We start from the raw sequence: 26,775 nt of genomic DNA, 5'->3' as shown, positions 1-26,775 counted from the left end.
CCTGCCTAATAGAGAATCACCTCCGGAGCCCTTCAACGTCACATGATTACTAAAAGAACCTGGACTCACTGATGTGTAGGAAATAAATTACGGTTGAGGAAGCTCATTACCCATTATAGTTGAATTAGCATGTTGTTATTAAACACATTTCTCATGCTTAGACAAATTATTTTACATTTCTGAGCTTCAGGTTTTTCATCTTCAAGTAGAAACAATGGTAGATACATTAGAAACATCACAGAGAACATGCCTGGTATACAATAGGTGCCCAATTAATGGGAGGTATTTTCGGTGCCACCACTAGTAATATCACAGATAGAATGACATTTCCTTTGTTCCACAACCTAAAGAGTGTTAGAGAACAGTAATGACAGCAACCTTGGCCTACTTAAAATTCATTTTCAAATTCAAAACTTGATTCTTACGAAATAAGTTTCGCAAATCTGAAAAGGTCTCCTTTTTGTCCTCTGTATTTGTACTGAAGTACAATTTGAGTAGAATAATGCATGCTTAACCATTCTTGGAAGACTTTAACTTTACTCCCACTTTTTTTCTTTTGGGAAGACATGGTAAAGAGTCCACAGTGCTCACATCTCATGTCTTTATTTTGCTTTTCCTCCTTTCTCCGCATTTTCCTATCTTTCCCTCTACTCTTCCATTTCTCTTTCATAGAGACCAGGATATGGTCCCAGATCTACACCTACTTACTTTCCTATCTGCTCTTAGAACAAGACGAAGTTTGGAAAAATAAGATTTTGCACGGGTGGCTCTATCAAGGAACTCAAGCCATGGAAGATTTACTCAGGGTTCACAGCAGCAAATCAGAGAAGAGCACTTTAAGTATATAGCTTTGTCAGAGAGGGAGAAATAGAGAGGAGGGTACTCATATGTGGTAGGATAACACAAAGAGAATCATTCCATTCTTTTACTCTATCACAGACGCTGGCTATGTAAAATAGACTGGCAATTAGCAAAATTTTTAAATATGTTTATTTCACAGTATCATCCTGGTATACATATATTATTTATTAATAGCTAAAAACTGTCATTGCTCAGACATACTGATCAATTTTTATACTTTAAATTAAAAATACTATAAAGCTCATGAGTGATACTTCATTATGTATTATTTGGCATCTGTAAAGTTGATAATGAATGTATCACTGCTTTAAAAATAAAACACCAAGAATGTTTTCATATATGGAGTGGTAGGAGAAAAAAAACTGAGAGACACAGAAAATAACAGAATACAAAATAATGGTGGGAATTGAAGCTCTGTCTTCAGTTTTATATCTGAAAGACACTAAATTTGCCCCTTAAAGTACTTCTATTTTAATAGCTGAACAATAGCTGTTCTTTATAGTGGTAGCTCTTGTTATACTTATTAACTACTTTCACTCCTGGTTGTATACATTACTACCCTTATTAGATAGATATAAAAACTAAAGTTCAAGAAGATTATGTAAATTGCTCAAAATCACATTACTTCTAAGTATTAGTCCAAGATTAGAATGAAGCCTTTGGAATAGATAGCACCACATCCTCAAGAAGATTATAAAGTAGGCTTTTAATGTCAATATCTAAATACTCATTTTTGCTATGTCTCTTATGCCTGACTCTTAATTGTCATAAAGAGCAGACTAGAATACCAAATACTAGGAGAGAATGACCCTTGGAGAAAAATGTGCTATTATTTATTTAAAAATCTGAACATTATAAATCTGGAAGATCAGTCACCTGCCTGGGGAAAAGAAAGCAAGATAAGAATGGGAATCTGATAGATGAATTAGAGATACAATAAAAACAATAATAATAGCTACTGCTATAAGGAAACACTTTCATTTCAGGTACTTTTTTAGAAACTTTCAATGGATTGGCTCATTTAATCAAAGACTGAGAAGAGCTTGATCATTCATTGGGTTCTGTCCAGAACATTCATCTGTGCTGTGCAAATAAATGCAGAATTAGAGTCCTGAACAAAACAGATGAATGTGTGCTCTTGGTTTTTGGAGAGAGCTGATCGCATGCAGAAAGGCACCTGGGGAAATGACTCATCATAAGGTCATGTGGGCCTGTTGACGGACCTATCTCAGAACTGGAGAAGCACGGTGGCCTGCTTCAGAGGAACAGAATCTTTGAGGGGAGTTGGGGATATGCCTGTTTTACCCATTGATTTAGGGACTGGGTCTGAATTTAAGGATATGGGGTGGAGGGAAGAGGGGCAGCCACAAAGTAGAACCACCCAGACAGAGACAACTCGGATAAACTGGAATCCAAACTCCTACAAAAAGCTAAGAATCTCTAAAGAGCCTGAGAAAGCTGCCAAACCTGGCAATGGTCCCAGCCAGATCCACCACATGCCAGCATCTAGGTAGCTTGATCTAATAGCCAAACCAAATAGCTTGAATATACCTAATCTCAAACCAGATCTAAAGCAACAAGAGCCTAGCTAATCCCAGTGACATTTCAATGGGGCCTAGAATTACCATTAACGAAAAAAAAAAAAGAGAGAGAGACTTCTTTCCATTGTTCATTCAATGTTGTTAACCACTATCTTACGGTAGGTAATAGCAATAGATTACACTTTTTAAAATACCTAAAGGTGGTGTGTGCTTATGTCAGAAACAGTAGTATGGTAGAGAACTAGGAAGCAGCATCCTGCCAGGTAGATAACACTGAAAAGAGGAATCCAGACAGAAAGTAAGTGGTGGTAACAAGTGGTGGGAGTAAGCGAATCACATTTCTCATACTTGACAGGGGAAAAGAAGTGGTGAATTGAAGATAAACCCCAGAGGTTCAATCAGGAGTAGTGAATATTGCAATAAACACAGAAGATGCCATATCGCACCAGGAGAAAGCATGGAGGGAGCAGCCTGAGGCCTAGGAACCGACTGCCCTGGCCTGGAGCTGCCACCTTTTTCAACTTTTCATTTAAATCTCAGATTCTCAGTGTGGTTTAGGGTTTCTCTGATAGCTATACAGCAGAAAGTAAAACTAATGACTGGTGGTAGGAAGTGATGTTCTGTAAGAAGCCTGTGATGAAAAGGCTCCCTCCTCTCCCACTGGTGATGAAACAGTACTGGTATCATTTACCTAAGGGCAGAGGAAATAAATCAGTACTGTATCCATGAGTTTCTTCCCAAATAGTAAGCTACGGAACAAATACCATTCTAGAAACCACTCTTACTACATACGTGCTTTTCTTCCTTAATTGTGTTTAAACATATTATATATAATTTAATATCATTTGTTGAGTAATTACTATGTGCCAGTTACCATTCTAAACATTTTACATATATTACTCCATTAAATTTCCATTACCTCTGTTTTACAGACATCAAAACTAAGTATTAAATTATCTTTCCAATTTTTTATTGAAAAAATACTAATGAAAAATGGGTCATGAAATTGTATTATGGAAAAATGAAATTCAAAATCTAGGTCTGATTGGATAACCAAAGTCATTTTCTAGTTTAAGGTCTCTGTACTTCCAGACCATAGAGGGCAAGGAACTTATTTTTATGATAGTTTGAGGTCGGGGGAATGAATAAGCCAAGAAAAGAACAGACATACTGATGATGACTTTGTCCAAATTTCCACAAAGGTAGTGAAAGCTGAATACTCAAATCAAGATTTCCAGTTATCTCAGTCCTCAAGTCAGGTCTCGTTCATCTTTTGTAAGCTTAGATCATACATATTAAAAGTATCCATTTAAATGATAAGTGATAGTTTTTAAATCAGATCCTCTTAGAAATTATGACTTTTTAAAACAGAATCATCAGGTAACCTTGTCTTAAACATCTTACTAAATTTGTACTGAATAAAAACCAATTAAGTACAAATGTTACTTTTCATTTTCGAGTAAAAAGCAAACTAAATAAATCTTACTTAATTTTTAAATGCTACCAAGGAATGTTCCTAGGCTTACATGTTATTTTTTTTCATAGTAAACCATGATATACAAAACTATTACCTAAGTATCTCAGACAAAATTATTAAACAGAACCAAATAAAATTACCAATAGTCAACTCTATTTTACCCACAAAAATGTTGATTTCATATGGTTCAACCCAAAACAATAGTGAGACATAGGGTGGGTAAAGGAAATTCCCAACCAGAGGAAATGATAATCTCATTAATTTCTTCATGCAATACTAACTCTATAGAAATGCCTCAATTCATATATTGAGAAATTATAGCACTTTTCTAAAATTTTGCACCTGGCAAACATGTCCACCAAAATTCACAGATGTCTCAGACAATTGGCAATTCTGTAATAATTAACATATTGGAAGTTAGCTAGATTTTACTCTAATTTATTGCAAGTCAAAATGTTTCTCATTTCTTTTTAAAAACACTAATTCATCTAGAACTTCAAGCTACATTAGTCTTTAGCTACAATAGACAGTGAGTGAACTGGTGGAGAGTTTGCTGGTAAATGTTTGAAAATCAGCTCTCAAGAAAACAGAATCATCAGGTGTGTGGGGGTGGGGGGAGGGTAAATTTTACTGATATAAAAGATGTGCAGCACACATGCAAATAATAATAAAATATACCATAGTCTTGCAAATTGCATGTGGCCAGTTGATTCTCATAGAATACTTTTGTTGATTTTTACCAAACTCTTTTATCAGGAGGCAACTATTAGTGGCAACTGACAAACAAACACAGTTAAAACATCCATGTTGAACATCTATTATCACATATGCTAACAAGTAAGACAAAAGCAAAACAATGAGGATGTATGTCAGACTTCATTCATTTGTCAAAGATGTCAGTGACTTTTTTGATAAACTGGACAATAGTTTTTCAATACCAGAAGAATATTTCCTCAATTCCTTGTGCTATTCACATTCTAACAGCAGTTATGGACTGAATGTTTGTATACTCCCAAAATTCATATACTGAAATCCCAGCCTCCAATGTGATGATATTAGGAAGTGGGGCCTTTGGGAGATAAGTAGGTCATAAGTGCAGAGCCTTCTTGAATGGACTTAGTGCTGCTCTGAGAAGAGACAGGAAAAAGATAATCTCTCTCTGCCATGTGAAAATACAGTGAGAAGGTGGCCATCTACAAACCAAGAAGTGAGCCCTTCCCAAGAACCAAATCTGCAGCAACTTGATCTTGGACTTCCCAGCTTCCAGAACTATGAGAAATAAACGTTATTGTTTAAGCCACCCAGTCTATGGTAATTTGTTATGATAGCCAAGCTGACAAAAACACTGGCTATCGATATTACACACTTTTAAGTTAAATCTGTACTATTAGCATTTTATCCATCACTTTTTTAAGCCTAGAAACAATTGACAATAAATAAAGCCCTGATACGTAGCCTCTGCTCATTTCTATGTTGTGAATATGGCCAATTTCAAATTATCAACATGAAGTCACTGAACGAAGAGCTGGGAAGAAATGTACAATGGCATATCATTTTATATTTCTACTGTACAGACATAATATATGTAAATAACCTCGAGATCGTAGGCTATAGTAAAATAAGTAAGAAGTGATGGATTTGGACTATGTATTACCTTTATTTTTAATATAATTATTTAAGTATGTGTTTATATAATTTAATTTTTAATAGTAGCTATGTTTAACAACTGGTTCACAAAATCCCTAATAACAATTGGCTCATATGAGTAGATAAGAGATGGCTCCACTGTCTCCATGACACACCGACCACACTCAGCTTCAAGGAGGGGGCTGTGGGCAGAGCCCAGGTTTGCCCGTCTTCTGTGGTGAGGGGTCAGGTTGGGAGGCCCAGCTCCCCATCTAGTTTTTCAATGCTGCGTCTCGCTCGGGCAGTAGCTCCCATTTCTCATCCCCACATCTATCTTGTCTTAAAAGCCCTGGATTCAGAGCGACCTGTTCTTGGCTGGCATGTGAGGTTTCTGAGTTGTGACTGCGGTCCCTGCCAGCCGGGGGATACCGGCTCCACACTGTGACCATGACCAGGCCTGGAGAGTGCTCAGCCTTACTTATGATACATTTGTAACTGAATACAGCATTTTCAACTTGTACAGAATAGTTAGAATATTCTATTAAAGTTGTGAAAAATGGAAAAAAAAGAGAGAGGGCTCCAGCATAAGAGGTGGCTCCAGCACACCACTGTGAAATAAAAAAATTTCCAATTCTAAAATATCTTCATAAATTTCATCTATTAATTACATAAGTTGCTCTCATAACTAAAGTTGACTGTGTCATTCTGTCTATGTGGCCTATGATAGAAGGCAAGGTGATTTAGTTTATCTGGGTTTCACATGCAGATATTAGAATCTAGCTCTAACTACAACAGACATAAAATTCTGATTTGTTAAAATAGTAGCATCGGTTCTATTTTTAATTTAATTTTTTTTATTTTATTTTTAATTTTATTTTTTTTATTTTATTTAATTCTTTGTTTTAGAAATTTCTTCTAAGAACATTTTATAATGTTAAAAATACTAAGTAGTTAAACGCTAACATATAAAGGTAACTGTATAAACTTTTAAGTTAAGAATAAGTGCCTCTAGAAAACCAAAACTTTGCCATTTGAAAATTTATAATACTGTATCTTGGAGGCACATGAAATTCATTATTATAGAATGTCTCGAAGCCAAATCTTGCCTCCGGATATTTAAAAGGAGTTAGGTAAGCAAACGCCAATAATAACATGTTTTAAAAGGCCTAATCATATTCCATGCTTCAGGGTGTAAGCTGATCAGCTGAAGAGCTGGAAAGGAAAAGAACCGCCTGCCCTTCCTATTTGCTTTCTGCCCAGCATATATAACATTTCATAAGAGAAAAGGGGAATGACAAAAGCAATTTCAACTTTCCTCTGAAGTACAGAGATCTACCCATAGGATAAAGCATTAAGTGGTGAGTGATATCAACTCATTAGTTGTATTCCACATCCAAATACTTTTTTCTAAAACACAAGATACCAGCCTCCAAGACCCATCTGTTCTTAATTTATACTCTGCCTGCACGTCCATAAAATTGAAGCTCACACCATACTGGTAGAAGGCACCCTCATTCTTCTCCTCTTTGCAAATATATCAATATTTAAAAGTAATGCACTTTCTTGCTGCTTTATACTATTACCAACTTCTTCACAATTAAAAAAAAAATCTCCAAACCATGGAATTTCATTTTATGTGAGACAGAGGATAATAAATAAGGCATAAAAGATAGACTTTACTTAAATTGCCATAATTTTAAAAACATGGGTTACTTTTAAAATGAAATATTTGTGACATTAGTTATAATTAACTGTTCATTCTATAACATTTTCAGCCATTAAACAACACCTCTCTTCAAAAATACAATTAAGAAAAAACACAAAATCAAAACATTTCCAATTAGCAGCAATTTTCCAGGTAATGGCAGAAACATCAAATTGTAGTAGGAATGTTCTAAATTAGAGTCTTTCTTTGGTGAATGCTTTTTATACATAGCAATTTTATTTTAATTATTTATTTATAACTGGTTTTGCTTTTTAAAAAATTTATGGCAGCAGTTAAATCAATATATAAATCACTCAATAAAACTGAACTTTTCATTTGGTTTTACTTAAAGAATAAACATTCATTAAGAAACTACAATGACGGAATGGTTCCAAAATATACCAGAGAAAGTTTGCTAATAGGAAGCTTTCTTCCAAATTACCCTTAACTTTAATATTTAGTCAGAAAACCCAATTTCCATAAATGGAGCAGCTGAGTTAGAATTCAGATTATACAATTCACTTAGCCCATCTTTTCTATGACAGCATGTTTTATGTTTTTCTGAAAGTGCAGCTGATGGCAATGAACTAGAAGCTCCCTTATCTACTCATTTCTCTTAATGCTAAAAAAGACTGGGAGTGGGATGGGAGAGACCTACTTCTACCAGCTCAACGTTTATTAAATCTTTCCACCATGCCTCCATTTTTCATACTTCCTGGAAATTAACGTCTCTCCTCTCATACGGCATCCAACCATGAAGTATATTTGAAAAAAGAGACAATAATACAGAAGACAGACACTTTACAGAAAACTCTGGTAAATAAATTAGAATATAAATAAGACACGGTGCCTTTCCTATTGCTATATCATGAGGTTAATATCCCACCATGAATCATTATTCTCACGTCTATCATTATCATATAACAAAAGAATAGATTTTTTTAAGCAGAAAAATAATAGTGAGACATATTTTGATGAATGGTCATTTGTGGGCTGAACACGAGCTCATATATCAAGCAAACACTTCATGATATAAGATTTCAGAGAATTTATCATGTTTTAGTCTGTCCTCCTAATTCTCACAAACTACCATGTCGAAAATATATTCCTCAATGTATTCAACAATCTATGGGTTTGCGGATTCATCTCAAGTATACAGTTGTTTCATCATGGCATTATTATCAAACTACCTCAGTCAATCAGAATAGATTTATAGGGAGTAAGCAAGACATCTTGGCATTTGCATTCTCCGATAACTGCTGAAATCTTTCCAGCAGGACTGCCAGCCTGCCCAACTGGACAAAAAGTGTCATTATGAAATGGCTTTGGCATATGAATTTGAGAAAAGAAGAAATAAGAAGAAAGGTTAAAAAAAAAAACAATGACAAGAGATGGAGTAAAAGTGAGTGAGGCTGGTAAAGAGAGCAGCAGCCAGTCGGCCCCTGCATTACCATTATCAGGGTTGGTAAACATCCTACTTGCACTGGAGACTGTCTTCCCGATGTCAGCCAGGGATCGAAGGTTGGATTTCTTGGTTTGATGCCGGTGCTTCCGGAGCAAAGTATAGGTCACTTTATCCTTAAGGTCGGGTTTCAAAAGGCCTGTCTCAATCTGATGGTCAACAATCATCTCTGATACAAAAAACAAAGCAAAACAAAAACAAAACTCAGTCACAAGACCATGAAGTTAATTTTTTACTCTAACTTTATAGATGTCATCCTTAAATTTAATATCAGTGTACTATTTTCCAAATTTCCAACTTTCTACTTTATGTGAAGGGTAAAGATACAGGGCACAGGGATACTGGCATTAATGAGAGAGTTATGAATATTCCAGTATTAATTATATTTTTGGAGAAGAAGAATTATCTTTTTCATTTTTTTGAAGCCCAGTTAATACTGAATTTACATGAATTACATTCTTCTATGAGTAACATAAGTCAGTAATTTACATTTTTAATTAAGAAAAAAAGATTAGAAAATTTCATGTACTATATTATAGCAAGTATGCCAGAAATATAAATGATATGAAAAAAACTTGAAGAGAATTTTCAAAATTTAAAGTAGTGACTTTACTGGTTTTTTATTAAAATTATCGGGGTGACATTGGTTAATAAAATCAAATAGGTTTCAAGTGTACAATTCAATACTATGTCATATGTATATTGCATGATATGAAAAAAACTTGAAGAGAATTTTCAAAATTGATTTTTTATTAAAATTATCGGGGTGACATTGGCTAATAAAATCAAATAGGTTTCAAGTGTACAATTCAATACTATGTCATATGTATATTGCATTGTGTGTTCACTACCCAAAGTTAAATTTCCTTCGACTACCAAGTATTTGACTCCTTGTACCCTTATCTACTTCCCTCCTCCCGCTTCCCTTTACTCTCGACGTTACTGATTTTTTAATCTATTTTCACAAAGTCTTCTATAATATTGTGTTTTCTTTATAATAGGACCAAATAAAGGAAAACTGTACCTTTCCCCATATTAGCTCTTGTCCCCTACCTAGAACCAGAACAATGCATTCCGTGCCTACATTTTCAGATGTATGGGTGCATCTAGCACATGTCTTGGACAAACTTCTCAGTATACAAAAGTAGAGAAGAAAACAAAAGCTCTTCTTTTTCAAGTCTGACAAGAAAATTGACGGGTGCTGGTAGGATAACAGTATCTCCTAATTATTCCCATCCTTTTGTAAAGAGAAGTTACAAACAGTTAAGGGGCTTTGCTTGGGCATAGCTGCACCGCTCCCAAGTTCGTTTTTATGAAACAAGCACTCACAGAACTGGCCTCACAACTTATGGCTAGAAATTAACAATTTACACAATGTACAATCAACTATTTTGAAGCCAACTAGAGGTTGAATCCAGGAGTTTCTATCCCATGCCTTACACAGGTGCCACAGATGTCACTTAATGCTGGACTACTTGGTAGGGAGCCTGGGCAAGGCGGAAAGAGCTGTTCCCGTGGGAAAGTCTTGGTTTGACAGTGACCGTTAGCTCTGAACATTTTTAACTGATCCTGTAATTATAATTAACTCTCTATTCCACAGTAAAATTATTAGGTGCTACTGATACAACTCCTCTACTTTCCCTTTAAGTATTGTTCAACATGGAAACTCCATTTTACAGAAGAACCACAAAAATAAACAAACAGCCCAAGCATATCTGCTATGCTACCAAACTCCTACTCTAATTCCAGGGTTGTGGATTAAAGTGTTTCTTATCTGCCCTTCCTGGCAGGCCCTCCCTCTGTTCTTGCTCTCCCTTGTAATCTCAAACCAATTCATACATATGCACAGCAGGCCTTCTGTTACTATTGCCTGGAAATCACCAGTTAAAACAGGTTAAAACATCTGCGTGGCTTATGCCCTTCATTAAGTTTCCATAAAAATGGCCCACATTGCAGGGATCTCTTTAAGCATAAACTACAAAACCTTTCAAGGAAAGTGGGGGCAGTAACATTTCACGGCCACACTGAAATTAAGTCTTCAGTGTTCAAAATCCCACAGACGCTACCAATTGGGAATGTGCCAGCTCTAGATGATAGCAGGGCTAAAAGGAACTTCGGGGAGCATCAAGCTCATTCTCTTCTTATACGGCTGAGAAAAGAGAGGTCAAGAGAGGAGACTTACTCATCGATACAAGCTAATTAGATGCACCCCCCACCCCCACCAGGTTTTTTGATTCTTAGTTTAGATCTTTTTCCATATCACACAATATTTTTCTTTCTTTGAAAAGGAAACTCTAAACCAAAAAAAAAAATTTAATATATACAGAACTTATGCAAATCAACAGAAAGATGGCAGTGCAACAGAAAAAAAAGGCCAAAAGTGACATTCTTAAAAGAAATACAAAGACCTAAGATATAGTCAACTTTAAGACTAACAGATGATTTAAACAAATTTATACAAATATAGCCAATTATGAGATATCTGATAATCTATCAAAGGGGCAAAATTTAAAACACGAATCCCCAGTGGTGAAGGATGTGTGCAGCGGGCAATTCCACATGCTGGTGATGACAGCAGTAACCAAAATGATCTTCTGGCCACTTGGCAACCATATAACAAAACCCTTTGAATATTTCACCATTAGAAATCTACGTCAAGGAAATAAGCAATTTTACAAAAGTATACTAAAAATGTTTACTTCTTTACAGTAAAAACCTGAAGATAACTTAAATAGCCAGTAATAGATTATTAAATATTTTATAGCTATTAAAATGTTATAATTACATTTAATGGCATGAAAAGATAATCTATATTATGTTTTTAAGTTTAAAAAGGCAGATTTAAGTGTTATAGTATGATAGCATTTTATAAAATACATTTCATATGCATAAACAGATGTACAGAAAAACTGCTGGGAGGATAGTTCTAAAAGATCAGATTTGTGGTATTTTGATTTATGTGTGTTATATCTTTATGGATTCTTTAAAAATGTACATGTATTAGATTTGTGATAAAAAATAAATATATTACCATTTTGAAAATACAAAAGGTGTAAAAAGCAAGAAACGACTTGACTAACAAGTCTGCCAACAGCCACTATGCCTTTAAATATAAAAATGAGAACTCCAAATATAGAGCTATATTTTCCTAATCCATTTTCCATCATAATAAAATACCTGAAATAACTTATAATTTTTTTAACTTAGATGGGGAAGAATGTCCTATGTGCTTGGCTTCATATGTGAATGATACTCTTTAAATGAGGAATTATAATGATGAGGATAATAATATAACTAATAAATTAATCCACAGAAATGATGGTTTATCCTTTAAATACTTTAAAGATAAATTTTTCTGTTAGCATCAAGAAGAGGTTCTTCACAAAGAAAACAAGAAGAGGTCCTTAGGAGAATCAGAATCAGGCTGAAATTTTTATGCAAGTGTGAGAAGAAACACCTGCTTAAACGGTCACCCACTGGTCATGACGAAGGTACCTCTGCATCTGCAGAGGGAAGAGGCCTCTCAGAGGCAGGCCACTGAGGAGTAGTGAATGGACTGCGAAAAAGGATACAAACCTTACTATTGTTTGTCTGATATAATCACACTAGCTTTCATTACTTTTTTTCCCTCATTTGTTGAGATAAAACTGGTGTGGAGGGGAGATGTATCTTAAGACTTAGCTGTACATAATTCTCAACTCTGAATTATCAGCATGATTCAATTCCACTTCATCTTCTGCTAAAAAAAGATTTTTTAATAACCAAATAATGACAATAACTCCAAGTTACATGACATCTTCTATCATTTAAAATGAAATAGGGGTTTTTTTGTTTGTGTTTTGTGACTCACTGCAAGTTTTAGATTCTTTCAGAGAATTTTTAAGTTATTTCTTTTCAGTCAATGATACTCTCTCAAACATGTCCTTCTTCTGCACTCCTGCAAATCTGGTTCTTCCTTTCTTTTCTTTTCTTTTCTTTTTTTCTTCCTTCCTTCCTTCCTTCCTTCCTTCCTTCCTTCCTTCCTTCCTTCCTTCCTTCCTTCCTTCCTTGCTTCCTCCCTCCCTCCCTCCCTTCCTTCCTTTCTTCCTTCTTTTCTTTCTTTCTTTCTCTTGCTTGTGAATTTCTTTTCTTCTTTATTTGACTCTGAATTGTTTTTCTGTATTATCAACTCCAGAATGACAGCATTGGCTCTCTGCCTGTTTGCCCCAGGGAATGCGGGGCAAACATATTACTGGATGATGATATCTCAAAGTGACCTAGTAGTGTCTAATTTTAAAATTTAATGACAATTTTTAAAGTAAATGCATGGAGGTTACAGAAAAAGTTCATAGCTGGTAATAAAAAATAATGGAAAATTAAAGTGAGAACACAGAACGCTTGGAGAACTTTTCTTAAATGTAATAAACACCAGAACCATTGGCTAACAAGGCTCCAATATAATGTGGGACTCTGTTTTCAACTACATGTAAAGGGTCAATTATTTGCTGAACACCCGAAGTTCATTAAGATAGCTCTTTCTGGTGAAGAAGATCCAAAAGACAGTTTTACAGAAAAGTCCAAGTATATAATTCAACTTTAACTTTCATCACCCTTGTTGACCAGCTCTAGGCACAGCAAAAAAGTTGTTATATTGTCTCCAGCCCATCCACTGCACTCTTCAGGATCTTTTCTCCTGTTTATGAAGTCCCTGAGTATCTCTCTACCTGACTCAGTCTACACTCAGGCCTCTGCTGGGTGACATGTAAGAAGATATGCATAAATTCATTTACAGTAGGATAGTCATGTAAGTATGTAGCAATGACAGCTGTTGTCCTCATTTAATTCTTACAACTCTGAGAAGTCCACCTTTAGCCTGCTGTTAAATCAAGACTGCTAAAGACTTAAGTAACTTGCCTCGTCCATCCCATAGTAATACCCGCTAGCAGGGGTAGACTTAAACTAAACCCCTTCAACTTTAAATCCACTATCCTTTGTACAACACCACTCTGCATCTCATGGAATTAATATATGACCTCTGTCAGACAGTATGTATATTTTAATACAGGACAAGCCCTGGGCTCAGAGAAATGAATCTCCAAATGGTGGAATTTCAGACAGTAACAATGGCCTATGGAAAGACTTTTGTTTTATTTTATTTTTTTTAATTTAGGAACCTTTCTTTGAAGCACAACACATGTTCTCCCCCTAGAGTGCCTATACATTGCCAGGTCACAAGTGTTATTTCCATTTTGCCCTGCATTTATGCATCTGATGTATTTTTTCGATTTGTCTGATTTCAAACATCTTTGGTTCAGATTGGTTCTTAAAGTCTAAGAATTTAGAAACTATAATTCTCACTCAAGAACTGGATTGATTTTTGCTAACCATGATATTTTTTTAGATAACAATCTCTCTTGCAGCCTTTAACAAATGAAAAAAAAAAAAAAAAAAAGTCAGTGCAACAAACCACCCAGAAAATGATTCCTTCCGTTTACTCCTGTCTTTACAGATTGGCTCCACTTTCCCGCGGTACAATAATCCAAGATCTCTCGTCATATATCAAATGTCTGTTTCAGCTCACCTGTGCTGTCAAATATGAAAAAGTCACACAGAAAAGTATTCCTATATTATCTTCTAACTATCAATGTGGATATGCATTTGTAATTTATCCCATTTACAAAGTGATAGATTTGCAAATCTAATTCCAGGGCCTGGAACAGCATCTGGCACATCGTAGAAGCCTACACACTACTGATAAATAAATGATTAATTCTGTCCACCCAGAATCCTCACATTAGTCATTCTTCCTTCTCCATCTGCACCTTAAGTACCTCAGATGCATGAAAGTATGGGGCTTCTTTGTAAATCTAATAAGGCCTCTGAAGAAGAATCAGATATATATACATCAGCTAGATATATGCCTCATCTGACAACTAATATTTTCTTTCAATATATATACTATAGCCTTCTCATTGTCTATAAAGACACAGATGCCACAGACAAGACTTTTGTCTACAGATAATCAGAGAAATTACACAGGTATGAAGTTACACTGGTCACTTTCTGGGAAGCCACAAGCCACATCTTCTTCCCCACAATCCCAACGTGGGCACCCCACAGACCCCTTGGAAAAGTGCAGTCATCTAAACAAGTCCAGTGGTCACCTGGCTATGGAGTTTTCCTAGGAATAACAAGCAGAGCCCCTGTACCCGTTTTTGAGGATGTGCTCAATGAACAACCCATCTGGGCTATCGTTTAGCACACCTAGATCTGAAGGAAGGGTAATAAGGCAGTTTATAGCAGGCTCTCGTTAGAAAATAAAATCAATTACTACTCTTTGGAAGGTGGTGATGTGTGCCCAAGGTGTTCAATATGATGACGTAACATTTACTACACAACACTATACAACACTATTTGGCAAAGGATGCCAAAGCTGCCCTGCACCACGAGGTTCAGGTACAACCTGCGGGTGGTTGTACAAACAATACTCAGCACCAACGTGACCCAACTTGGTGACCAAGCCACAAGGTTCTTTCTGGCTTCTGCCCCATATAACTTTTCTCTACATACAGTTAAAGAAATTTGACTTCCATCTACAAAATCAGCCCTAATCCAGGAACTAGACTATTTTCCTTCCTGTATAATGTCTGAGATCAAAGAGTTCTAGAATCTGGTGTCCAGACTTGCAGTCTGATAGAACCAAGGATGAGTGGAGAGGGTGAAACTCCATTCAAAATATTAATCCTATGTTCGTAAGTGAAAGAAATGAATGCAAATCTGTATACATACAATATGATCCCAATTTTAATTTTAAAAAAATAACAATGAAAAGTATAAGAGAGAAGATTAAGAAACAAAATTGGATGGAAATACATCTGCAATAAACCTTACTAGTTTTATAACATAAAGAGAGAATAAATGTTCTAGAATATTCAACTCTGCTTACACTAAAAGTCAGCTGCATTGATGAAGATTCATGGATAGGTAGGAAAAAACTGATAAAATGATAGGAACTTAAAACAACATACTTACCCACCAACTGTGGGAGAGAAGAAGCCTCCCTGTCAAGCATGATGGATCCTTTCTCCATACATGTCCTCAGCTCAAATAAGCTGTGAAGGGATAATGTGGCCACGTGGGGCTTGCTCCATCTCTCCCCACCCTGTTCCACTTTTTCTTCAAACTTAATCCACCTAGGAATATGAGATTAGTGAATAGCAATTAAAAAGTGTTCTAACCTCCTTAGAAATAGCAACATCAACCCCTCTGTCTCCACTCCCACTAGTAATTACAAAATGTCTCTTTTCATGGAAACTTAAAAGCTTATTATATCTTTAATTGTGTTACTTTTATAAACACACCAGAGTCACTAGAGTGCTCCTTCCCTTAATGTTAGAAAGAAAGAAAATAAACCGAAAGGAACCAAAGCATTCTTGGTTTTATATCTATTTACATGTAACCACAAAATCCTTAAGAATGATTATTTAAAAGTTTTAAATAAGGTAGAAAAAAACATACATTACAAAATTCTCCATCTAGTTAGAGCCTACAATGTGTTAAAATAGCCACCATTGTGAGAATTCTGTCGTGACTTTACAAGGCAAGTTTATATAAGGTAAAATATCAATGATAAATGAATATTTATCTTAAATATTTGAAAGAGATGGTATGTGAAGTGGTCAGATGCATATAATATTTCCCTTTAATGCCTACAGAGGGCCAACATGTATCTCTATGTCTTATTTTAATATATATTTTTTTCAGTTGACCCATATTCCCCCCTTAAAGTCTGGATCCACATGTGTTTAAAAATATGCAAGCTCAATGAACACATCTATTCTGATAATAACAGATCTCCTATTAACCTCAGCAATGGAACAAACAATCCACTTTCATAGCTTCTCTTTTCTAAGACTCCTAGACATTTTGATAGCTTAGCAATATTTATCAATTTTTAAAAGTTTAATAGAAGTAGGAGTAAAACACATTTGACAGTTTTTATGTCCCACATATTACACATTTAGAATCTTCCGACACTGGTTTAAAAAAAAGAAAAAAGAAAAACAGGAAAGCATCATTATTTTGCTATTCATCATGACCCAAAGAAAAACACTTTTTTCTCTCACTTCAAACCTTCTGAAAGATATTGAAAAAGATAAAGATAGGGGTTTAAAAAAAATTGTTTTTCTCCATTCTTCACCCAAAGGTTTAATGATTGAAAAATGTTTTCCTAGAAAAGCTAAATGCTCACCTAGCCCACTAAAGATGAGAACAAAGGGCAGGGATCAGAGTAAGTTCTACATAAGGTATTATTTATAGGCTGTTCACCACCCCCAGAGGAGGGAAGAAAAAAATACATTAGCAGAACCAGAAGTGAAAATAGATCAAGAGATCAGCCATAGTGTCAAAGAAAATTTAGACTTTAAATCAAGCCCAACAATTCATGTGATTCAGAAATATTTTAGCCATATTCAAAGAGTCTCCATCTATGATCTCTCTCAGGAAGCCTCTCCCAACCAGGAAACTCCCACGTGTCAATGCAACTTTATTCCCAACCTCACCCCCAATCCTAAAACCCTCCCCCTTTCTCCTATATCCCCCAAAATGTAGGCAGTGGAGATTTATACATGTTTTCCTCTCAAGTTAAAAAAGACAACATCACCACCAACGTTTTAAAACTTTAGAACTGCATCTTGCTTATTTCTACAAAGTGGTTGCAAAACATTCCAAGAAAGAAAGACCCTTAATATTCATCTGTGTGTGTGTCGTGTGTGTGTGCGTGTGTTGTGTGTGTGTGTATAAATTAATAATTCTCCATTTGGAGGTATTAGAACCACAGAAATAGAAGTGGGAGAAAAATGACAGTTTTATATCACACTCTTATAGAATTGTATGGATATCTCAAAACAATAAAAGGAAATCGGAGTTATTTTGAGAGTAACCATTTTATGGAGTATATTATATTGATTAACTTCAGGTATATTATCGTTTCATGCTTGCTCACAGAATCCCTAACCATGTTTTTGGTAATTGGTATTTGAATCATATTTACATTTCATATTTTAATTTATTGTTTGAGACTCTAGAAGACAGAAGATTCTATACTATGTGAAACTAAGACAGGGTTACATATAATTATGTCACCTATAAAGAGTGTAGGGACTCCTTGTTTTTATTCCTGAGAGTATTCTTATTAGTTGAAGGACAGACTCTTTGGTAATAAAATTTAAGTCCAAGATGAATGACAAGAACCAGCTGGAAACTCAGCAAAGGGTAGTGTGTTACACAGCCTTCACTTCTTGCTTGTCTTTACTAAATGAATCCCTCTTTCTATCAGTTGCCATAAATCTGTATTGCCAAATCCATTTCTTAAAAGAAAACTAAGCCTCACTTACAAACAGTATGTGACAGTGGCTCTTTTCTGCCATTATTCTCAACTGTCCAAACAATATGTTTAATAATTTTTTTTACTACTGCATTCTTTTCTTTTTTTAGTTTCAAGTATACAGTACATTGTTTAGATATTTATATAGTTTATGGAACGATCCCCCTGACTGCTCTTTTTCTCCTCTGGCTCTGCACATAGCCATTACATTACTGCTGACTGCATTCCTTATGCCATGCTCCCCATCCCTGTGACCAACTACCCTGTGACCAACTATTTAAAAGGAGCAAAACCACTGCATTCTCGTGTGATAGATCTTTTATTTCATTCCTCTCCATAGTTTATATTTTAGGCAACTGGACTTCTATATGACTTTGAACAAACAAATTTTAAAAGTACATTTAGAACTCATAAATCTTAACTAGCTCAGATTTCTAGAATAGCATTACTCACTCTCATGGAACACACCAGCTCTTTAGGTCAAGATTTAACAATAAAGAAATTAAAATGTAGTTTCAAAACTAGCCAGTTCCTTAGAATTCACATCCCTAAGGGATAAGTATTATCTCATAGTTCAGTTTAGTATCTCTTTTAATCTGAGTTCAGCAAATATTCAATGTTGTAATGATGTCACATCACAGCACAGATAACATAGCATAAGAGATACTCTGAAATAATGACTTCAATTCCTCTAAAATGTATTGCTCTAATTGTTTAAGGAACTCATTATACTTCAAACATATTCTTTCAGGCATAAAGTAATGATTTGCCCATTTAAACAGATTATTTGCAGGTAGTTTCATTCCAGAAACTATACATGCTATGTCTATCCTCTTCACGTATCAAGGACAAATTTGAAAAAAAAAACAAACTGAAAGCTATGCAACTCAAATCAGAATCCATTAAAGAAAAGGCTAAGACCAAGGTACCAAAGTTCAGCCTATCTGAGTGACAGTGAATTTGTAAAGGTGCTTCAGAACCGTGTAATTACATTAAAAAAAAAAACAACAGACATTCTTACTGTAAAATGTACTAAAAGCCACTCTCTACTCTTCATAATAACTATGAATAACCATATATTTGCAATAAGTTTCCTACTTTTCCTTCTGCTTGGTACTTGACATGTTACAGGAAAATTAATTTCACAAGTTGGCTTTTTAAATGCTTGCAATTACAAAACTGTTGTAACCTTGGAAGAAGAGTTTATTAGGTGAAGTTTATTTATTCCAAGGTCTTAGAAGAATAATGATAAAGTACACTGCAGTTTAACACACTTTGAGTAACTGCCAACCAAACAGTATTTCAACTAGTTTGTTGAAGAAATAGAAGACCCACTGGGAATCACTGAATTTTGCAATTTTCCAATCATATGATTAAATATAATTAAGAAAAGACAAGACCTCTAACTTAAAAACACGCCAATTTTACTGTGGAAAATAGATATTACCTTTGCCCTAGATTATAATTCAACTTCATAAAACTATTAAAATGATAATAAAATTTCTTGTTAATTAATAAGTACCTCATCATACATAAAAAAGAAGCCAGTGCTAGTGTATATCTGGGATAAATGATGTTTTTCAGGAGAAGTCCTAAATTTCTAGATCAACTGTGAAAGTTCTTGCTAAAATTACATGTATGTTTTTATCAAAGTTATATAAAGTTATATGTATGTTGTAACTATATATAATTACATAAATGATTAAATTCCTTTTCCTTTAGCTTTTTTCTTACAGAAAAAATAAACTTGGTCTGAAATGAAACTTTCCAAAGTAATCCAGTAGAGAAAAGATAGAGAAGTCAATGTAGATTGGGAAGAGAGCGGTCCCTTTCCAAACCCCCAGGGTAAGTGCACATGTCTGTGTTTGATGGCCCGGCCCTGAAACCAGGTTCTCCAGAGGTATGTCTGATCAGTCTGCAGAGCAGAAAGACAAATGGATGTTCCTTTGTGCAGTCCAACTAGAAGCGAAACATCAATACCCTTTTCTTTTATTGGCTTGCTGTGTTTACTGAAACTTATGATGACTTTCCTTGTCGGGCAGTAAAATTTGAATCACTTTGGGGGAGTGGTCTTTAAGATATAGACTTATAACAGTTTACCACTTCCAACATTGCCCATCTGAACAGTCGCTGAAGGGAAAGTGAAAGCCAATAATCATTTTTCTAGAGACATCACTGACTGAAAGAAAGAGTTCAGGCATAGCGAGGGATAATAGTAGACCTTCTTGCAGGCTTTGGGCCATCACCAAAGCTAGACCATGACATATTCTTTTACCATTTTGCTTCATGTATCCATTAAGTAATGCCTAGCCACCTAGAAATTCTTATTGAGGAATACAGGCTTCTTCCCTAATGCCAACTATTCCATTTTAATTACTTCTACATTACTGAATGTCAGTGTTCTAATGACCTAACAGTAAGAAATATTCTTTAAAACAGAGTGTTCTCTGCATTTCACTGACCATATGCACTTCTCAGGTCTGATCATTCCATTCATTGCACTGTCTTCAACTCATGCTCTATGTTGGGAGAGGGAGTGAAAATTCAAAGTTCTAACTTTTAGGAAAGGGAAGAACAGAGAAAAGAAGTGAAAAGAGGGTGATGCGCTGGCTGTACTTCAAAATTCACATAAATAAAGGCTTCCTTTGTTCATACTTTTCATGACTACTGTGCTTTTCAAGACTTAAATGGGGATATTTTTCCTACTACGGAAACCATTCTCCTTATTTTTTGAGATAAAGAGTTAACCTGAACTTCCTGAAGTAGGACTGAACTGCAGTAATGCTGAGACTTGATGTAGGATATTCGTGAAATCAAATCATTAGTCAACTAAAAAATATAGAACATTAAAAGGGAGAGTTTAAAAGCAGTAGGGTTGTGTTCTGTAGAGTTGTGAGCTCAGTAAAAACTACATTAAGCTGGAAAAGTCTGGAGGGCTAGTTCTTTATGAAATAAAATAGTCTGTCAATTTGGGGTTTCATAAAAAAAGCAAAAAATTCTCAATTTTATAAGTTAGCCAGAAGAATATTGATGCTGCATTTTTCATATATAAAATGAATCCCTTCTAAGCACTACACTTTTATTAGTCTGGTAGATTTGAGAGCTTTTTGTGGGGGTGAGGGGAACTCTATCACGTCTGAAAACTAGACATCATAAATGGCAGTCAGAAATTACTGCAAAAACTTTCTGAAGCAGAGTAGTTGCAGGAAGTAAAAATTATTGAAAATCTGAATCATTTCAGGAGGCACAATCACCTCCAAATCTCCCAAAGGGATTTAGGTGGAACAGTAAACTAAGAATCAAGGTTTTATTTCCCCATTCATTCTATTAACACATATTTCTTTTTTTTTCTGAAAAGTTTTATGAGTTTATTTGAGCCAAACTAACAACATATTCCAGGGAGCAAGATCTCAAATGCTCCTCACACGTATTTTTTTATTGTAGACTGTGTCCCAGGTAGTTATAGGCACTAGGACTAGAATAGTGAGTAAAAAAATCCACAAAAATTCCTGCCCTCATGGAGCTTTGACTTTATTGGGAAGAGATAATAAGATACGTAATGTGCTAAATGTTGATAAGAGCTAAGGACAAAAATTATAGAGGATGGGGGACAGGGAGTGTCAGGAGACGGTTTTCATTTTAGAAAAGTCAGCCATTGAGAAGGTCATATGTGAATAAAGACCTGAAGAAGGTGAGAAAATGAGCCATGAGGTACTGTGGGGATGTGGCAGGGAGAGCATTTCAGACAGAGGGAATAGCAAGTCCAAAGTCTACTCAGAAAGACTACTTAACTACATGACTTGCCCAAAGTTAAACAGCTGACACAGTACCATGACTGGCCAGAGAGTCTCAAGCAGAGTGGACACAAGGGAGAGAAGTAGGAGATGAGGTCAGAGATCATGGTGGATAGTTCATGAGGAAGATAAGGGTAGGGCTTCAGGGAGGTAGAATAATTAAGAAGTATTTGCAATAATCTAGGTGAGAGATAATGGTGGTTTGGACCAGGGTTGTGGCAGTGCTGAATGTAAGGCATGATGAAATTCTGAATATATGAATATCTTTGAGGGCAAAATAGGTATGATTTGCCAGTAGATCAGGTAAGGGATGCAGAAAAAGACAGAAGGGAAGGAAGATTCCAATGTCTCTGGCTTGAGCAACTAGAAAAATGGAATCGTGTATTGTGGTGGGGAGGGAACTCTAGGAGGAGCATTTCTGAGGTGGATAAATCAGAGACTCAGTTCTAGACATATTATTTTGAGATGATTATGAGCCATCAAATTATTTGTTTTCTATCAAATAAGGCAAGAAATTTGGGCTAAAGAACTAAATGCAGATGGCATCAGCATATTGATGAACTAGTTTGAAACATCAAACATAGGTCCTCTTTTGAGCTGTATCAATGATGTACTGGGTATCTTGGGTCTGTCATTCAGATGTCCATCAATCAGAAGGAGATAGATTATTATAGAATTCCAACTTTGGTGAAGTAATATTTCAAGAAAGTATTATATGTAGAATAGCTGTTTCTAAGGCAATCAGTTCTCAACTATTAAGCACCTATTATGTACCAAGCACAGCAGGGCACTGGTAATATAGTAGTCAAAGACAGACATGGTAGTCCTTGTCTTCAGAGGAATTAGTGTAATGAGGGAGACAAAATGAAAATAATAATATCGTATATATGATTAATTAATTAATAGTAATTGTGGCAAGTTCTACTAGGAGAAGTTAGAATGTAGACTATCTGTAAGTGTGTTTCTTCCTGGACAGCTTTCCCCCGACACAAGGCATAATCCCACCACACTTCTCCAGCATTACAGTCTCTTAGGGTGCAATGACATCACCAAAATGACTCATATGTTCACAAGGAAATAAAGTCTTTAAGGATGGTGAAGTATTCAAGACTATATTACTCTTTAAGAGTCTTAAAGGAAAATACTATGTTCACCTCTTTTAACATTGAATTAAAATGTGAACTGTGATCTGTCTACTTTTCTGGGACCAGGGGTCATATAAAATAAAGTGTAATCTTTATTTGACTGAAAGAAAAACAGAATGCTACACCTAAATTCTACTTTATATAGATGCTTGCACAGAATTTTAAGATAAAAATAAGAATCAAAGTAAGTATCCTAGTCACAGCTGACTACACAAGTATACATAAAGGGATGGAATTTTAGAGCTATAAGATATGCATGATGTTAGAGAGGATGCAACCCAATATGATTGCATTTTATAGAATAGAAAACTCAAACTCAGAAAGACTACATAACTACATGACTTGCCCAAAGTTAAACAGCTAGTTAGCAGCAAAGCCAAGATGAGACCAAAATCTCCCAACGCTTAATTCAGGCTGTACCAGTACAACTCTCACTGTTTTGTTTTGTTTTTGTTTTTGTTTCCTTTAGAAAGAAGGAAAAGAAAGAATGAAATTAAAATACTAGTAAAAGCTTTCACTTCAAATCTTTCTTTTGGAGGATATTTTATGAACTAAAAGTGTGTTTTATGGAAAACTTTTAATATCCAGGTTATCGGTGCTGAGACAGGGAATAAGAGACAATCACTATATCACAGAAAGAGATCCTAAAAGAGCAAAGAATGAAAATATTCACTTTTATATTCCTAGTACCTAAAACAGTACTCGACATATACCATGCATTCAAAAATCACTGGTCCAATTTAATTGATTTGAATTAAATTACAGACTATATAAAGCATATCTTAACATTATCTTGTCTGTGAAAGTGAATTACATTGAATCTCCATGCAATGATGACAATGAGAGGCCAATAACTACATCATATCAAAGTCTTTATATGATGTTATATGTCACAGAAGATTTAGTATAGAATATATAACTAATATATATATATGCGTATATATGTATATATAGAAAGAAAGGCTTTGTTAGTGTGAGATTAACAAAATCTTAGATATTTAGGTAGTGATTAACAATTTATAAAGTCTTTCCATATACACATACATGTATATATGTAATATAATTTGACATATGTAATATTATATTTTCACATATTACATATCTTATGTAGCATGCATATATATTATATGTAGTAGGCATTATTACTCACTCTATCGATGATGAAATCAAAGTTCTGAGAAACTGAGTGCTATGCAGCTAACAGGCAACAATCTGAAATTGAGCTCAGGTCTCTAAATTCCAAATTCAGGTGAACGTTCTACTTACTTTCACCCAATATTTAAATGATAACAGATTTTTACTTAAATAATAGCAAGTTTGGGGCACCAGTCATTGTCTTTGCAACTGCCCTCGTCACAGGGCATGAATAATAAAACAGACATGATCTCACAAGATACCGTGGCATGTGGAAACTGTGGAAACACATTTCTAGGCTATCTTGTTTGAATTGAGTTTATCTTCAACATATTTCGATATTAAACAGCATATGAATAGAGATTTACTACTAATTCCTTATAAAGGTTAAAATTACAACAACATAGATCAATGAAATTGTTCCAGTAGTGAAATAAAGGGTGTCTTGTATCTCTGTCAATGTAAAAGAGAAGAAAAAGAAGTGTTTTACTCTTTAACCCAGCCAACATGATGCTCATCGATTTTCAAAGTGCTAAGGTTAGAGAAAGGTGCTCACTCACAGACTCGACCACCTTGCCCCACACCTGTTTCTCCAGGTCAGACTGCACACAGTCAGCCATGCCTCACCTTGCTGTCTCCTTCCACTCCATCTCCTGCCCATCCACAGCCAGCAGCTCATCCAGTTCGGTGAAGAGCTGAGGGGGTGCTGGGCTGTCATCCTCCTCACCCAAGATGAATCGTATGCGCTCTGCGGCAGGAGAGACTGCAGAAGTGAAAATACTGCGATTAAACACTGGCTGCACAACCCTGAGGAAAGTGTTGCTCCGAGCTCTTCCTCTGTCCCCAAAGCTGTTGGGCTTCGCTTCCATGTTTTCAGTGGACATCATTTTTGCTGAACCTCCCTTCTCCCCAACTTAAAGACATAAAGAAGTCAAAGCCCTTCTCTCTTCCTTCAGTGAACCGTATCTCAGCTCTCCACCACTCTGGAAGGACAGCACTCCAGTTCTGTGTGGTGTATGACAAAGAACCTTTAGCCCTCAGATGAGCTGAGATCCAACCATATGACTTTCTCTCTTTCCCCACTTATGATCCATCCAAAATTATTAGACAGAGACTAGCTCGAGCCAATCACTTTTTCAACAGCTAGGATGGGGCAAGAGAGCACCCTAATCCTGAGTTTCCTGTAGGCACCTGCCTCCCAACCACCCTCTCTCTGTCCAATAGCTAATGCCCATGCCCTCACAGGCTCCCCACTGTCCATAACTGGCTAACTACAAAGTTGATCAAGAAATATTTAACAAGATGGGGCCTCTTCTTTACATAAGTACCCAGAAATGTTTAGTCGCACTTCAATGCACTTGAAAAACAAGCCCAAGTAAAATATTGTACACCTGAGGGAAAAAAATTGTTCAACACACTCAAGCACATAATTGAATGCCCTACTAGCTCCTTTTGACCCCATCTCCTGAAAATAATGTAATGAAAAATTAACTAGCATCTCCTCCAAATTGTAGGTTATTTTCCAAGTTTGTTTTTTGTTTTGTTTTGTTTTTAAACTGATAGTCATGTTACAAAACTAAGGCCCACAGATAGTCTTTATAATCCCCGGGTAAAACTAAGAACTGTGTATACATGTGAATGAAGTCCAAGTATGCATATAAATATGTACTAGAACAACCTAAAAAATAAAATAAAATCTTTCCTTCTAAAATTATTAAAATAAAGGACAAGAGTAAAATTTCATAGATAAAAATATATTTACTACAAATAAACGTATAAAAAATATTCAACCTAACTAGTAATCAAAACTAATTATTAAAAATAAGATACATGTTTTACCTTTTGAAATGGCAAAATTAGAAAGAATGATAATGTCCAATGTCAGCAAGAGTTTAGGAAATTTATGTCACTAGTGGCCTAAATGGAAATATTTGGAAGAGTATGGAAATGTTTTAAAAGTATATGTATCCCAATTGTACACTTGAAACTTTCTAGCTCACAGGATACATGTACTTTTATTTTAATTAATTGATTGATTGATTATTTTAATTAAAATAAAAGTACATGTATCCTGTGAGCCAGAAAGTCTATCGCTAGACATTCATTTCAAATAAAAATCATTGTTATCTCAAAGACTTATCTACAGAAGTAACCATGCAGCACTGTTTTTAACTGTGAAAAACAGAAAAAGTCTAAATGCCCAAAAAGGAGGATTGGTTAAATAAACTATAGTATAGCTATCCAATAAAATACCATGTAGTCATAAAACATGAAATTTAGATTATTAGTTTTTTACACATATGCCATATAATATTAAATAAACAAATAAAATTGCAAAATCATATGCATAAAGTGATTCCACTTCAGTAAAGAGAAAACACACATATATGTAAAGTAGTCTGGAACTGAGGGAGCCCCCACTTTGCATGGTTCCAATGTGCATGAATTTCAGTTACCACAGTTTAGTTAAATAATACTAGTCCCCTGTCAACATGGTACAAATTTTAGTTAGCATAGTATATTAACTGTGAGTAACTGCATAAAGTACAAACCTCACCATTAAATGTTTAGTCCACAATTACCATGTAAATAACATATATGCATCATGATCAGTGATCAATTGGAGTAAATCTTTCGAAGTCTGTCAGTGATCGGTTACTACACAT

At 35.2% G+C, this 26,775-nt stretch overlaps 1 protein-coding gene across 3 annotated transcripts in view; it reads right to left on the bottom strand.

Moving 5' to 3' along the window:
• Window positions 1–26,775, bottom strand: part of SLC4A4 (solute carrier family 4 member 4) — a 265,785-nt gene that overhangs the window by 158,115 nt on the left and 80,895 nt on the right. For all 3 annotated transcript variants that reach the window (XM_006917294.1, XM_006917293.1, XM_006917295.2), the window contains exons 3-5: window positions 24,737–24,872; window positions 15,684–15,844; window positions 8,662–8,841 (exon numbers count right to left, since the gene is read on the bottom strand). In XM_006917294.1, the coding sequence (XP_006917356.1) occupies window positions 8,662–8,841; window positions 15,684–15,844; window positions 24,737–24,872 (477 nt within the window). The remainder of the gene's footprint in view (window positions 1–8,661; window positions 8,842–15,683; window positions 15,845–24,736; window positions 24,873–26,775) is intronic.

Source organism: Pteropus alecto, unplaced genomic scaffold (assembly GCF_000325575.1).
Source record: "Pteropus alecto unplaced genomic scaffold, ASM32557v1 scaffold237, whole genome shotgun sequence".
Taxonomy (NCBI): Eukaryota; Metazoa; Chordata; class Mammalia; order Chiroptera; family Pteropodidae; genus Pteropus; species Pteropus alecto.
Note: the sequence above shows the minus strand (reverse complement) of the source record. Positions and strands in the feature narration are given on the sequence as shown.